We start from the raw sequence: 16,761 nt of genomic DNA on the forward strand, positions 1-16,761 counted from the left end.
ACTCGCTTTTATAACGTTTATTTTAGTCTACGGCATAAACTGCGTAGTTTTCGTAACAAAAGAGAGCTGACCGGATTACCGGATTAAACAAAGTCCGGACTAATGAGTAATGAGGTCCAGATTGATTGAGTCTTGAGTGTACAGACAATAATAGGTCGTGATGACCACCCAACAAAATACTTCGCACGCTATGATACTCACACAGTGGCGGATCCAGGGGAGGGGGCACAGGGGCACGTGCCCCTCCTGTCAAGTGGGATCTAAAAAAAATGACGGTGAAAATGTTTATATTTTTATAGCTTTTATAAATGTTTTATTTGAATATGTTATAATGTAATATATTTTTCTATTGTCGAACTCCGGAACTCCCAGCATAGCACCACGCGCCGGACTGCCGGCGTTATCGCTGTTTTTCCGATTGTTATAATTTAAAAGCATAATGAAAAAAAACATAATAGAAAACTTCAATTAGATATTTAAGAATTAAGTTTGTAATATACTAATATACAAGTTAATATGGCATAAGTTATTATATAAGATAGATATAGTAATAATATATATTAGATTATTTTATTTTTAAATACAAGAATGATTATTGTGCCCTCCCTGTCAAAATATTCTGGATCCGCCGCTGTACTCACACGTCGACCGACCTGTGTATAGGTGTGTAGCCGTGTAGGTATGTGTGTATAGCGACCCAAAGGAAGTGGATGGGTTCGCCGAGCAAGACCAGGGGGCAGGGAGTGTTAGTGAGTGGTGGATGTGTGAGTGTGTATAGTGTATACGATTAAACTAATATTTAAAAAAAATTGCAATACGTTTCAAGTAAAAATGAGTTGCTGTATAATGTACAAACTAAATAATATTTGCAGATACAAAAAACCACAGCAACATCAAGATTTTACAAGAATAATCCCTTAGGCTAAACAAAATAAATGTGAATTATAAATGTGCAGTCCTTGTGGCTGACAAAAAACAATTTTGGCACTTCTGGCCCAACAGAACAAAGCTATAAATGTATAATAAATGATATAATAACGGCTATTAGGTAATCTAAAGCCGTACCCGAGGCCGTATACCTATAGCTTAATATTAATACAAAATGCGACCCATCTGGTCCAACAGAATAATAATAAATGTTATATAATAATTATAATAATTATAATAATTTATATATAATAATAAAAACCTTTTGACCTAAACACGTATAATAAAAATAATAATATAAAATATAACTCACAGTTTGTGGAGTGCAGACTGGCCAGCTGGTCCAGTGCTATAAATTTTATATGATACCCATACAAAAAATGATGTTTACGCACAAGTACAATAAAATTGGCGATTAGCGCCGCAAGATTTACAAGATTCACATTTTAATCACGATGAGCAAACAAATGGCCTTTATGGCGCACAATAACAATGAGATTATATTTAAAGGAACTGGCTGTTCGAGCCTGCAGCTAATATGTAAAAATGGCAACACCTTTACTATTAGAGTAAAATAATTATTACAAAATATCGTGAAGCCGGATATGGAAACGCGCGAGCCGATACTGCTGCTACAACGTTCGGCACAAGAGACAAGACAAACATGTCTCGGCGGCCGTGTTAATGGTATTCACCGCAGGCAACGAGGCGGCTTACGATAACGCATCGAGCGTAATCTATACATTACATAATAATTCACAATCGTACAATTAATACGAAAATATAAAATACAAAAATAGCAACAATTAGATTATGTAACTCTGTGTGTGTGTGTGTGCGTGTATGTGTCGGTCGGCGGCAAATCATATACGCCGTACGTTGGCTCGAACAATGAGGTTCTACAGTACATACTGTGTTCTATACATTCTTGATAAAATCTTAAAATTCACATTAGAACATTATTTCTAATTAGTATAACTAAGATTTGAAGGCATGTGTCCTTTCAAATTTGAAAAAAAAGATAAAACCGATAACCCTATATTATAGTCAAAATAAAATGTGAAGCAGTTCGTCTAGTGTCTACACCAGTGGTTCTCAAACCAGGATTTTGACCTAAAATTATAAACAAAATAATTCGAAGTGAAAATACCCCCGCAGAATAATAAAATATAAAAAAACATAAAATAATATAATGGTTATACTTAAATCTTCATAATTTATTACCGCATACAACTAATACAATTGATACAGCATTTTTCAAATATTATTTAGTATTTACTTGAAATTCATTGATTGTTTTAATTATTTTAATTTCCAATGTTCATAGTTGTTTGCTCAAGTGATGAATATCTTTTATATTTTATATACAATTTTTTAGAAAACATTTCATTCTAACCGTTGTTTATTCGGTACTGAATTGCTAATTAATAATTGTTATAGCCCCGCCATTCATATATAACAACAAATACATCATATAAATATAAAATAATGAGACGGAAAAGTCGGAAAATACGTACCATAACTATTAGGTGCCTACTATATAGGTACACAGGGCAGACTGGCCTGGCGGGACCACAGGGACAAGTCCCGGTGGCCCGTTACAAAAATAGATAAAATGGCCTGATAATATTTTAGAAATTAAAAATATATAGTATACGAAAAAAGAAAAAACATAAAAGTATAATAAACATAATGCATAAATAGGCATAACCATTTCAGTTCGTGTGATTTTAAGTATTATACTAATCGATAATATTATAATATTACTATGAGGTGATCGAGTGCATTCTCGATAACAATAAGTTATTTATTAGTTTATTTAGTGATTTATTTATAAATTATAAACTATTATATTGTTATATTTAAAACACTATAAATTATACTCATATGCGAAACTACGGGTCAGGCCACTAAGGCCATGACCTGGCCATGAGGCCTGACCTTATACTAACTGGATAATAAATATACTGACATAATAAAATTTAAAATTTAAATAAAAAAACTTATATTATAATTATAATTTTTTTTCATATCTTTCATTTGGCCTATCCTAATGCAATTTTCTAGCTTCGCCTAAGATTATACTTGTAACAAGTAACAACAAAAAACAATGCCACCGTCGCGCGTCGTGACGCCATCACCACACGGCACACATAGAGCGCTGACACTGCATTTATGTCCACATTATAGATTCATTATGACAATATTTTAATCGATAGAATCGGGGAAAGTTGTGAAGTTATGAAAAAAAAGCGGAAAAGTTGGCATCGCTCTGCTGTATGTGGGGTGGACCTCTGACTAGGGTAGGTTAGATTTGAATGCGATGATAGGTATCATTGTATACGAAAAACGATTCTGAACGGAGATGATTTGTCAGTCTAGGATATATTATATTTAAATATTGTCATAATTCTATCTTGAAACAAATATTTTATTTTTCATTTAAGTCGCATTTTGCATTAGGCATGGTTAATCAATTAGTGTAGTTATCATAATTCGTAATATCTTATATTATCATAGATATACGAATACCAGGTTTGAGGATAAATCGTTATCATTACGCGATTTCATAAAAATTTAAAACTCAAACGCTCAAAACATTTTTCCTATAATGACGCTTCAAATTTTTTCTATAGCTATATGAAGCAAAACTTATGAAAAACTTAGTGTTAAATTTTATAACATTAGATATAAATACAAACAAAATTATGAATTTTGAACTACAAAATAATTTGCAAATATTCATGGTTTTGACGAATTTTTGTGATAAAGATTGACAAATTTGTAATGAATCTTGTATTAAATTTTCAAATCTTAGATTTAATAAGAAAATTTTTTATGAATTTCTATAGCTTATAATAATTTGCGAATTTTCGTGATTTTTACGTATGTTGTCAAAATTTAAATTTAAATGCTTGTAAAAAAAAAATGTGACTATACATTTATTTTATTTTTCAACTGCTATTGTAAAAATATATTATGAGCCTTGTATTAAATTCTCAAATCTTAGAATTTAAAAAAAAAACCGTAATTTTTACGTATTAAGTCAATATTTGAACTTCAAATGCTAATAAAAAAAAATCGTGCCTAATAGGTATTTTTATAACTTTTTAATCACTATAAGAATAACTTATGAGGAACTTTGTATTAAATTTTCAAGTATTTTGAAAGGGCCATAAAAATTTTATCGACACTTCAAAAAAAAATTTTCAGAAGAATTGAAAATTTCAGTTTTCTATAAATACCTCAAAAAAAGTCAAAATATTTTGAAAATTAAATCGTGTAAATAAAATGCCAATCTAAATAACTGGTACAATTTTTCAAGTATCTATGACTTATACTTTTTGAATAATAACAAATGTTTAAAATCATTTGAGGATAAATCGTTATCGTAACGCTATTTCGTAAAAATTTAAAATTCAAATGCACTTAAAATTTTTCCTATAATGATGCTTCGAATTTTCTCTATAGCTACTTGAAGGAAAACTTATGGGAAACTTAGTGTTGTATTTTTAATCCTTAGTTTTAAACGCAAAAAATTTTATGATTTTTCAACTTCAAAATTACTTGCAAATTTTCGCGTTTTCGATAGATTTCGTAAAATTTTGAACTGTAAACGCTTATTAAAAAAAATTGTGACTTAGGATTTTTAATTTTTTTTAGCTACAATAAGAACAACTCATAAGGAACCGTGTATTAAATTTTCAAGTTTTTTTGGTCGTCCAACATTTATCCAATGATGTAAATCTGTCATCGAATATTAACCCTTTAATTCAAAAAATGTCTTCAAATCTCATCACTGACCAGCCTCCACGCAGACTGAAAAGAAACTGGAATCGTGACCTACTACTCTAAAAAGTCTGGGTCTGGGTCGAAATTCCAACAAATCACAATACCGACATTTATATTTATACTATTATATTCATTAATCATTATTTAATAATTTTATATAAAAACTCAAACAATAAATTAAAAAATATTATTATTTTCATTATTGGTTATAATATATTCGACATAATATATGTGACCATCATCGATCGTCATTGAAAATATTGAATATTGTAAAACTATATTATACATTTTAATATACAATAGTTCATCCAGGCTGCATTTAATTTAAAATAAGCTATGATTCAATTATTAAGGCAGCGAATAAACATCCTGTAATTATTGGTAATAAATGTTTTGTGTTTACTAGCTTAAATTTATTTTCTAGTTATATAACAAAGAAAAAAATATGGATTAACCATTTTTTAATTTTCATTTAATATTTCTTAATTTTAAACATTGATATTAGTTAGTTTTAACTTATAGCATTTTACAACACTAGCATTGAGACATTACAATATTAGTATTTGTATAGAAAGGGTTGATTAAATTCAATACTATTAAAAACATATGTCTATAGTTGTATACCTTTAAACAAAACTAACTAAATGAGTACAAAATAACAATTAATAAAAAAAAAAAAAATACAATAAAAAACATGATTATTAAATATACCTACAAATGACTAAAAAAAACATCCATAATCTTGTCAATAAGTCTTAATCCAGATAAACTACATTTTCTTTCTTAGCAAAATAAAAAATACATAACTAGAAAATGTTGTAGAATATTTATTCATCCTGTGAAAAAAAGATACACATTTATCAGGACATCACAATATATTATCTTATTTATGTATCTAACGAATGAAATAGGTACATGATAGTAAATATATTATTTCATAAATAATATATAAAATATAAAAAATATTATCCAGTTATAAAATAACATTCTTATATTGTCACAATTCATTATAAAAATTAAGTTATTAAGTTATTTGAACAGAAAGAAGAAATGCACTTTCATGTAAGTAAGCATATCATTGAAGTAAATTTTAAATATAACAATATAATTTAGTATATTATACTATTAAAGGTTGGTTACTAGTATAACAAATCTAAGCAGAGACAAAATTAAAATACTTACTTGTACATTACAATACTTTGTTAAACAAACATATTTCACCTCAGCTACATGGCACATGATTCTTATGGCTAAATTTATTGTACATCGTAATCGTAATAAAAGTTGTTCTTCATTTAATAGCATAAACGCTATACCATCAACTTCCTAATGTATTGCATAAAAATAACAATTAATAAAGTTCAACGATGACTGATGAAAGATATAATTATAATTCAATATTATTTACCCCAGCAAATAATTTCAGACCAACGTCCTTACAAAACAAATCATTCGTCAAATATTTATAAACGTCCTCAGCAGACCAATATTTTGGATTTGATGTGATCTTAATATGTTCAATTTGTCCTATATCAATTTTATACTTCTTAAATCTTGGATTTTGACGATAATAGTTTTCAAAAGTTGTTTTCCTGAAAACATTTTTAAATCATAATCACTACATTGAAAAAAATTAAGTATATTAAAAATTATCAAAATACCAATCCCCCAAAACAATAAATTGTTTTTCTTCTATAGTTTCAACATCAGATTTAGTATTGCTGAAAACTTCCATACTATCCATCCTCTTAAGATTATTTTTTTTTGCTATAATTTCAGTTACAAGTGATGACTCCAGTTCAGTAGGACACTGGTTTAGTCGAAATATGTGTGCTTCTAAGTCTAATATACTTCCCATATAATGCTTATACTTTGCAACTAAAGGTTTATTTGACCAATCTAATACTTTGCTAGCTAAAAATATTTTATAAAAGAACAATTTAAAATACTGACTTTATTTAACATCGATTAATAAAAATATAAATAAGTTATTTGTAATAAATACAATAATGTAATACATACCAACTCTAGCAATTTCTGAGTGTGTTATTTTACGGCGTCCAACATTATTAGATTTTAATGTACCATCAATTCGACAATGTTTTTTTTTTGATTTCACACTCTTGGTTACAGTATTCGTTTTATGTTTAAATGACGGAACTGTAAGCACATAGACGATTTGATTATATTATTTAAATAAATATATTTACATCTAATAAATACTTAATCACACATAGTTTATGAGGATACATACAAACAAAAATACAAAATATGGTCTGAATGATATTATAATAAATATTGTTATAGATGACTTATAAATAATTAATGATAATTGTTTAATATGAAGAGATTATTTATATTATATATATATGAGATATTTGTATTTAATCATTGAATGTTTGTTTGGACGTCATTTTCATAATGATGAAGTTGAAGGGAAAACTGACAAACAGAAATTAAGATTATACAGACATACTGTTAGCGAGTGTGGTAAAAATATGTGGTTCAAAATTATGACATGAGCAATGAAAATAGTAAATCATTATAAAATAATAAAAGTTATAGATAAATTAATTAATATTTAATTAAGATTGTTAAGATAATAAAACTTATGAAAATATTGTAAAAAAATCTTAATTCATAATTTGGTGAAATTAAAAACACACGAAATCAATGTGTAAAATATTATTTAATTGGAATCAACAGAAAGTCATTAATATGGTACATACTGTCTTCTTTTGAGTTACAACCATGAGGACACTTCGTGTCTTCAGTAGTCATGAAGAATTCACACATGCCAGATAGATTACACAGAGCAGAACAATATGTTTTAGCCATCTTTTTTGATTCAGGAAGAAGTAGAGATTCTGTGTAACTACAACGAGTTCTTGTTGCACTTAAATAAAATAAGTTCATATAAATTCTATTTGTTTAAATAATATCATGTGTTCATGTATTGAAATACTTACCAAGTGGTAATCCCCATTTCAATACCACCAGGTCCATTGAATAACATATTTTGAATTTTTTTAATTTTTTTCAATGCGTTCCAAGGAAAATAATCTAAATCAACAAACAATGATATTGCTTCCCGTAATATTGTGGACACGGGACCGGGACCAATAGTATCTGGTAATTTTGGAATTTTCTTTTTTACTACATGTCCTCCAGGATAACAATCTTTGTTGAAATAAATACACATTTTATAGCTATTTTTAGAAAACATAACCGAAGGATTGTTTGTAACATTTTCTTTCTTTTTCCTAATATGAATAACATTTTTATATCTATTTGAAGAACCCTTTTTTGTAATATTCAATTTTTTTGGTTTTCTATCAACTTCTTTAGGTTTATAATCAACATCTCCAGGTTTATATGGTTTATAATCAACTTCTTCTGCTTTATATTCATCTTCTTCATGTTTAATATCAACTTCTTCTGGCTTAATATCAACTTCTTCTGGCTTAATATCAACTTCTTCTGGCTTAATATCAACTTCTTCTGGCTTAATATCAACTTCTTCTGGTTTAATATCAATTTCTTCTGGTTTAACATCAACTTTTTCATCAACAAATAATGCATCATGAAATTCTTCATCTAGCTCAGGCTCATCCTTAGTATCTAAAGTTTGATCATTAGCATATTCATCATCACTATCTTGTTTAATCTCTATTTCTGAAGTTGTAGGTACATAATCAATAAAATCAAAATCAGAATCTTCAGTTTTTATATCATTCTCATGATGTTCTACTTCTAATTCTTCAAAACCATCATCGAAACTTATTTTATCTCTAAAATAAAGTTTAAATTAATATATAAACAGTATAAAAAAAGAAAATATAAGGAAATACTAAAAATTATACTTTTTGCTAAAGTGATAGAAGATTTCTCCTTTTAAATAATCAGGATATTTTGTTAAATTGTCTTGGTCTGTTTGACTTAAATCAATATCAACATCTGATGAATAATAACACTGTTCAAAATCTTTCAAGTCATTGTATGGAAACTTTGGGACACCCAAAGAATAATTGTGTTTATTACACCAACCAACTGGAAAAACTTCATCTGAATAAACTGAGCGTAAATGAAGTAATTCTTGACGACTAAATTCATGGAACAAATAATTTATCATACATTTGTGCTAGATTTTTAATTTTCAAATATATTACCAACTCGTACGGTCAAAAGACAAAAACATCCAATGGTCAGCAAATCCTTTTACTGTAGCCACACGTATACAATCAGTATTCAAAGGATCAACAGCTTCAAGTTTCATACCTATATGAACGTTGTTAAACTTTTTTCTGCATGAATTATCTACAGAAGCAAATTTTGTTTCTTTTTCTATCAAATATTTTGACCAAGAAAATTTGTATGGTTTATTCCAATCAGTCGGAGTTTTCAGCAAAAATTTGTGTTTGCTTGCCCATCCTAGAATTGTATTATAATAAATATGTATGAAGATAATTATATGGAAAGTATTTTTTCAAACCCGCATGAAATAAGTAAGGATTTTCTTTTGTAGCAACAAAACTGATACGTTTGTCTTTATCGATTTCATTATCCACTTCAACTTTAAAATAACGATTATCATAGATCTTAACAATTGTACCAACATAAAATACCATCATTGAATATGGATTTATTACTTCCAACATTTCTCCAATTTTATAACTATGTTGTTCTGGTGTCTTTGGCTGATAACAGAAAAACAAAGCATGAATATTTTACAATAAATAATTATTAAGAGTACAGGGTTTGGATTTTATACCTACCATTCATAAATTGTTCAAGGATAAAGATAAAAGTAGCAGAGTGAACTATAATTTTTTCTTATACACCAGAAACTCAATACACGAAACTTAATTGTGTGTTTTTTTTTTTGCTAATTTGCATAATATTACGTTTTATTACGTATTTCGCGAATCAATTTTTATATTAAACGGTATGAAAAATAGTGAATATCCACATTATTCATTATATTAAAGTCTATATAAAATAAGTATGGTCAATAGGCTTTTCGAACAATAAAAATAATTGCACTTTATCGGTTGTAAAGTTTGTAGAAATAGTAAAAAAATATTGAATGTTTAACTCAAAAAGTACAAATGAAACATGTTTTATCCATTCACCATTAGATTTAAAATGAATAATGATTTGACTCATTTTTAACTTTAATTTTAAAAAAATTAAAAATTTCCTATTATTAAAAAAAAAAAATCTTGCCGAATATAAATTGTTCACTCCACAAAACCTGAACATATAATACAATGCTCCTTGTGAGATGTTACTAGTACAATTAAAATAAAAGTTTATTATTGTTTTTGTGTTAAAAGTTTATGAAATTTTCCTATTTATATATTAGGTTGTAAAATATTTATTTTTTCTATCAATAACTAACAAAAACAAAGGAAAAGTAAATTAGTTTTTTCATAATCATTGACCTTTTTTTACCATTGGATATTCACACATATAATAATGATTTTACATGAAAAGATTTGTTTTTACAGTAATTCAACATGTGATTTAAACTTAACCACTTAATAATTGAAATTTTCAACAAATACTTATAATAATAGCTTTTAACATATATATGGTATTATTTTTGAAAATATTTAGATTTTGTATAGGCCTATTTTTTTTTCAATATTATACATAAATATTGATAAAAAGTGATTGTTTAGTCTCTCATAAGTTCTTATATTAAGTTCAAAAATATTAAAGATGGATAGAAACTTTTTTCATAACTATTTAGAGTTCATATTTTATTAATATCACAAAAATTTATAAATTATATCTCATGTAAAATGTATGGTTTTATATATATTTAGATTAAGTCAAAGATCATTCCCTAACTGCGATTTTTTAGAGGTAAATTGTGCCTTACATGATTTCAACTACTATGTCAAAGTATTTTTAAACTAATTCAGGCCATTGATTTTGAAGTATATTAATTTATGTTTATTGCAATTTAAAATTATAATGATTTAAAGCTAGGAATATTCTTATTGACATAATGATAATTAACTTAAATATTTAATTAACATAATATAATACCTTTAAAACATTCAGTAATACACTCGAATCGGTAGAATTTTCTAAACTAGCATCTAAATTCATAACTCTCCACGGAAGTCCTAAACATAGAACAAAACCGATTATGTAATAAGTTAAAAAATACTATATTTTAGTAAAATACCTTTCTGTTCAGCCCAACCTAATGGAAAAACGCGTTCGTTTAAATAAAACAACCAAAATGGTTTCTCTTCAGGACTATTTATTCCTTGCATTTGTAAAAATAACCTTCCTCCCACATTTTTAAGCACCTTAAAGTAAAAGAATATACAATTAAAAACAATAAAATACAAAATGTTGATAATGTTTAGTTTTGTAAAAATTCATTTAAGGCGGTAAATATAAATAATATTAAAAAATATATTGTACTTTTGAAATCCAAACACGATAAGGGTATTCTTTATCTTGAACTTCTACAAACATGTCACACTTGAATATATTATGAATCGGAGCACCTCCCTGAAATATAAATGTATGTTATTTTTAAATTTTTTTTTCTTTAAACAATTATAAAAATATACCATTTGTAATACAGCATCTGATATAACATGCTCACAATCTTGAACTTTTTCTCTAATAACTTTTGGTTTGTAACGTGAAAATCTTTCAGGATAAGGAGGTATCAGTTTTTTATTATTTTCACTTCCCCAGTTTAAAGAATGAATGCGTGGTGACTTTACTTCCAACCAAAAGCTATGTTGATCATTGTCATCACCAAAATAATGCAATCTGAAACAAGATATTGTTACTAATGTATTTAATAATATAAAAGTTTTTTTACATACTTCATTAAAACGCCCTTTGATGAACATACAGTAGCAAACCAATATCCATTTTGATCTTCATTTTCAATTTCGACCACTGAGCCAATTTCTATTCCATTCATTTCACTCTTACAAACCTGTTAATACAATATTATATTTCAAACATATTATTTTATTACAAATTTACAATTTACTTCTTTTACCTTACATTTCATGGATTAGTACTTACATGGTAAAAAAAATCTTCAGGAACCTTTTCTGCATTTCTTACAGTAAGATATTTATTCCAATCAAATATTTTTTCTATAAAAATTAGTAAAAAAACATTTAAGCCATGCAAAATGTATGTTAAGAATACTTTGATTTGTTTATTATGCACTTTATATGGAACATATTTTTATTTTTGATTACTTTAATGGTGTATGATTACAAGAGATGGACTAAATAATGCATACAATAATTTGTTTTAAAGTCCTTATTGGGTTTTAATTACTTATAAGAACATAAAATGTGTTAGGCTTGTTTTTTTATATAAAAATTATAAAATGTTTATTGAGTAACAACTACTTAAACTCAATAATAGTAAAAAAAAACTATGATCATTTAAAGCCAATGCTTAGTAGACTTACCCTCAAGCAAATCGTCTGGTTTACTTGACTGATCCTCAGGCAAATTGTAAGGTGAGGTTGACTGACCTGGCAAATTTTTAGGTGAACATGACTTACCCTCGGGTAGATCTATAGGTGAACATGACTGACCCTTGGGCAAGTCTACAGGTGAACTTGACTGTCCCTCTGGCAGATCTTTAGGTGAACATAAATTACCCTCGGATAGATCTTTAGTTAAACATGACTGGCTCTCGGGCAAGTCTTCAGGTGAACATGACTGACCCTCAGGTAAGTGTTCAGGTAAACTTGACTGACCCTCAGGTACATCTTTAGGTAAACTTGACTGATCCTCAGGCAAATTGTCAGGTGTACTAGACGGAGATTCAGGCAAATTATCAGGTGAACTAGATGGACCCTCGGGCAAATTGTCAGGTGTACTTGACTGACACTCCATCAAATTGTCTGGGTTAGACAAACTCATGATATCGAGATTAGAAGATACCTTATAAGATAAACTAAAACACGAATTTAACGTTGTTTTGTAGGAACAATAATAGTAAAATTACAGTACATCGTACATGGGCACGATACACTGAATAAGGTAGTTTTTATTTAAAATGTTTCACACACGCACATGGAAACGGAAAAACTATGTTTTTTTTTGTATGATTTAGTTTGTTGTTTACATTAATGGCTGAATGCGCGAAAACAATATTATGTAGAATAAGGATTATGGATGCGGTTCATGCATTTAAGAAGATAATGGAAATGATAATAAGCAACGAAACGCGTTGTAATGGAGGCAAGGAAACGCTGGACACGGACGCCCGAGCGCATGACGCATTGGCGCAGCGTTATCTGTTCTGCCCCCCCTCCAAAATAAATAAATGTTATCACTGCAAAACGTTTACAGTAACGTTTCGCATCGACGCATCGGTTTATCAGAATGATTTATTTCGTTGTTGATGATTCCGATAATAATTTATTGCGGATTTGGACGATTTGGTGAATACCATTTTAGTCAATATTGTCTGTAATCACGTAGACTCAATGCAATACACGAACTAAAATATATATTAATACCTATAAATTAAAAACTAAATTTGATACGTGTAAATGTACAATAATTTTCTAGTAGCGTACTAACTATCGTTTGAAGTAACGTAGTTACTCTGTAAAGGTAGTCTACAGTAGTGTAAGTATCCGACTGTCGAAATTTGTTAATTATTTTGTAGTTAAAAATTGATTTAATTTCTAATATTCATACCAAAGTGTTGAATATTTAATGCAACAATGCAAGTTTCCTTATTTCCTCATAAGGTAATTTAAAAGAAGATCACAATTTCAAAAATATTGTTTGTTAACGTTTGAAGTTTGATTTTGATAACATTGGATATTTAAGTGTTAATTAACAGTTCACTATCAAACAGTTTTCTTATTTCATAAGAGTTTAAAAACGAATAAATGTAGATAGCAGTTGCGTCACCAATCAACTTTTTCAGTGTTATTGTATCTGACAATTTTATTTCGTGTGTATATCACGATTAAGGATACTACTATCTTTAAATGTGGGGGGCTGGTTATAGTGTTTGTGTGTGAAAATATTTTTGTATTTAGCCATCATAAATGTCTGTTTTTGACTTGTAGAGCTTTACTTATTTAAATAAAATATACTAGGAGGAGGCTCTATGCTCCACAATTCCTGCTTTGTATAGGTACTGTATAAATATATGACTGTGCAACATAATACAACATGATATATAGCTTTATCAGTTTTAGCTCAGAAACTTTCCTATATTTAATACATTATTCAAGACTGAAATGAAAAATATTTTTATTAAAATAAATAGCAATATATTATAGGTAGTGTATTTATAATTTAACCGCTGATTTTAAATCGAAAATTTATCCATGATTATTAGTTTATTAGACAAATTCCATTCAATATAAAATAGTTAATCAATCTTGATTAGAGGAAGTTTGAAGTCAATTTTAAATATTGCGTTTGATTTTGCATATTTTTAGATTTAATGTGTATCATTATGTTTATAATTCAACTACAAGCTAATTTTCAATAATTGAAAATTGTAGTCTCTGCACATTGTCAGCTTGTCTATGTTTTGAACTTTAAAATACAGAGTATTCATTGTAAATAGATACTAAACTTGTAATGGTTGGCCTGTTAGTATTTAACATTTTTTCAATACCTAATAAAATATTTATTTTTTCCAATTTCTGTCACTGTTGCAGTTGCAATTGTACGCCTCAGGATGGTTTTCACCAAGAATTTAAGGATTGTGATGTTCGCCTGGGTTTTATCTTATATTAAAGTCGTTTATTAGATAAAATTAAGCAAAATACCATAATACAAACAACAAATTTGTGATTAAAAAATAGTTTTTTTTTTGAATAATTATCCTTTTAATATACTATTTATATATATATTTAATTAATTAATATAGTTACATACATAGGTAGGTACATAATTTTATTCTTTTATAAATACATACAGTAGAAACAATTTATAATATCATTCAAAAAACCAGTCAAAATTTATCATCATAATCAAAATTTAAAAACTTGATTTTAAATTTAAAAAAAAAAAATAAGAACATAATATTGTATTAATATATTCAATTATGACTTCAATAGTTCAATACACATGGAAAAAATAATAAAGTTGTTTTATTATTTTAAAATTATGTTTTCATTGCAATATAAAATCTATTATGCTTTGTTTGTACCTTATGGCTTATATAATAATCATACCGTATTAAATTCTAGCGGATCAATGAATATATTGATTGTACAATAATGTGTAAAATTAGTTTTCGAAAAAATTGATTTTGTTTTTAGTCATAGGTATATGAAGCATGACATTTTTACTAAATATTTACATTAGCAATTTCTACGCACTAATATTGAGTTATTTTAAGGTATAAAAAAATTTCCAGTTTTATTTGTTTTTGTGAAAAACTATCAATAAAAAATATTGAATTTTTTATCATAAAATTTTAAAATATAACACAATATTCCTTATAAAAAAGTTGAGCGTAAATCCAAAATAATTTTTTTTACGATCTTTTGAAAGATACTATATGTTATACGTTCGATATTCACCTGTAAATTAAAAAAATTTCCTTCATTATTGTATATTGTATACAGTATATACATTATACATGACATTTGTAAAATCAGTTTTTTTGATATTAGCCTAATATAGTAATATAATTGCTTTAATCAAATAATATCATATAATTTATATTTAATTAGTAATTTTATATGTTGACATATCATCTTCCTTCCTAATCGTTTTTCGTATTCAATGGTTATTAAATTTAAATTTAACACATCTGTATCAAAGACTCTCAGTCAAAATTTTCAAACAAATTACCCAATAAATAATTTGAAGGTTAAAGTTTGTAACAGAACACTTCTTTATAAAAAATTATAATTATGTCATATAGTATAAAAATCTCAGGAATTTGAAAATACGGTCTTTAAGTAGGTATATTTCAAAATTTCAAAAATCAATTTAAATGAATTCATTATTAAGGGGAAAAATGGTGGTGAGCATTTTTAGTGAATCGCCCTATATGTCATATAAATAATATGTATTTAATTGGTGTGTTCTAAATTTGTTTTGGATTAAAAAAAATAATAATTTATATTAAATAATGATTTCTTATCTGAAAAAATGTACATGTTATGATCTATTTGCATTCTTACTTGAAGAATAGTGTTTTCAATTTTTCATATGATTATACATTTATGTTTGATAAGTTGACTTGTAAAGTCTATAAGAATTTAGAATTATAAATATAATATAATAATTAATCAATAAAAAAATCTATCAGTATTAAAATAATAAGTTAGTGACTTATTGTGTTTACTCCTATATTTATTAAGGCCATATAAATATAATTTTGTTAATTTTTATTAATTACTAAAGTATGATTTGTATAGAATTTAATATAATATAACAATATAAGAATGTGTAAATAAATTAAATAAACTTGAGAAGTAGGTAACTGCCCTTTGTAGGTAGGGTATAAATAATAATACATAAAATACCTATTAAAGTTTAGTTTATTATAAATGTAAATTTAAGATAATAATTATGATTCAATGTTTTCTGTTATTTAAAATATGCAAACAAATTTAGTAGTTCCTCGCATTTGTGAAATTTGTGAAATACTACTGAATATTTTATTTTTTTTATTTTTTACAGTTGGCTTCCCTTTTTGAAATTCAAGTTGAATCATGATTTATACAAAGCTGTATATTATGCTTGAGTCTCAATTGAGTATGTATATCACATTAATCGGTCTGAATTTTTTTATTAAAACTGAATGAAAACATAAAATAACATTAACTACATTTTTTATTATACTGTTTTTAAAATTATTAAATTGTATGTGAACATACCACATCTGATTTAATTTATGCAAGACTAATTTAAATATGTGACATTTAAGCATTAACATAACACAACACTAGTATTGAGTTGATTTCAATATTATTTAAAACTAATGTCTAAATTAAAAAGTTGTGTACATTTAAAGAATAAGCTAACTAAATGTAGCAAAAAAACA

At 26.8% G+C, this 16,761-nt stretch overlaps 1 protein-coding gene across 1 annotated transcript; it reads right to left on the reverse strand.

The window, feature by feature from the left end:
- Window positions 1-4,906: 4,906 nt before the first annotated feature.
- Window positions 4,907-12,963, reverse strand: LOC107168903 (uncharacterized). Its single transcript, XM_089216593.1, has 17 exons — window positions 12,188-12,963; window positions 11,788-11,861; window positions 11,580-11,695; window positions 11,316-11,523; window positions 11,164-11,253; window positions 10,919-11,045; window positions 10,777-10,856; window positions 9,212-9,416; window positions 8,889-9,150; window positions 8,583-8,822; window positions 7,689-8,510; window positions 7,449-7,615; window positions 6,742-6,879; window positions 6,381-6,633; window positions 6,128-6,311; window positions 5,902-6,045; window positions 4,907-5,555 (listed from the first exon to the last, which is right to left on the reverse strand). Exons 1-17 carry the CDS (start codon window positions 12,645-12,647, stop codon window positions 5,547-5,549), a joined length of 3,579 nt encoding a protein of 1,192 aa, XP_089072719.1. The 5' UTR covers window positions 12,648-12,963; the 3' UTR covers window positions 4,907-5,546.
- Between the last annotated feature and the right edge of the window lie 3,798 nt (window positions 12,964-16,761).

The sequence above is a fragment of the Diuraphis noxia genome, unplaced genomic scaffold (genome assembly GCF_037042655.1).
Source record: "Diuraphis noxia isolate RWA-SAM2 unplaced genomic scaffold, SU_Dnox_SAM2 contig0001, whole genome shotgun sequence".
NCBI classification, from domain to species: Eukaryota; Metazoa; Arthropoda; class Insecta; order Hemiptera; family Aphididae; genus Diuraphis; species Diuraphis noxia.

What these genes read in the sequence shown, in the direction of transcription:
- LOC107168903 (XM_089216593.1), bottom strand. Translation starts at nt 12,647, where the DNA reads ATGAGTTTGTCTAACCCAGACAATTTGATGGAGTGTCAGTCAAGTACA. An exon ending in CAGATGCTGTATTACAAATG is followed by an intron (nt 11,254 to 11,315) that starts GTATATTTTTAT and finishes TTTATATTTCAG; the next exon opens with GGAGGTGCTCCGATTCATAA. An exon ending in GTCTGAAATTATTTGCTGGG is followed by an intron (nt 6,046 to 6,127) that starts GTAAATAATATT and finishes GCAATACATTAG; the next exon opens with GAAGTTGATGGTATAGCGTT.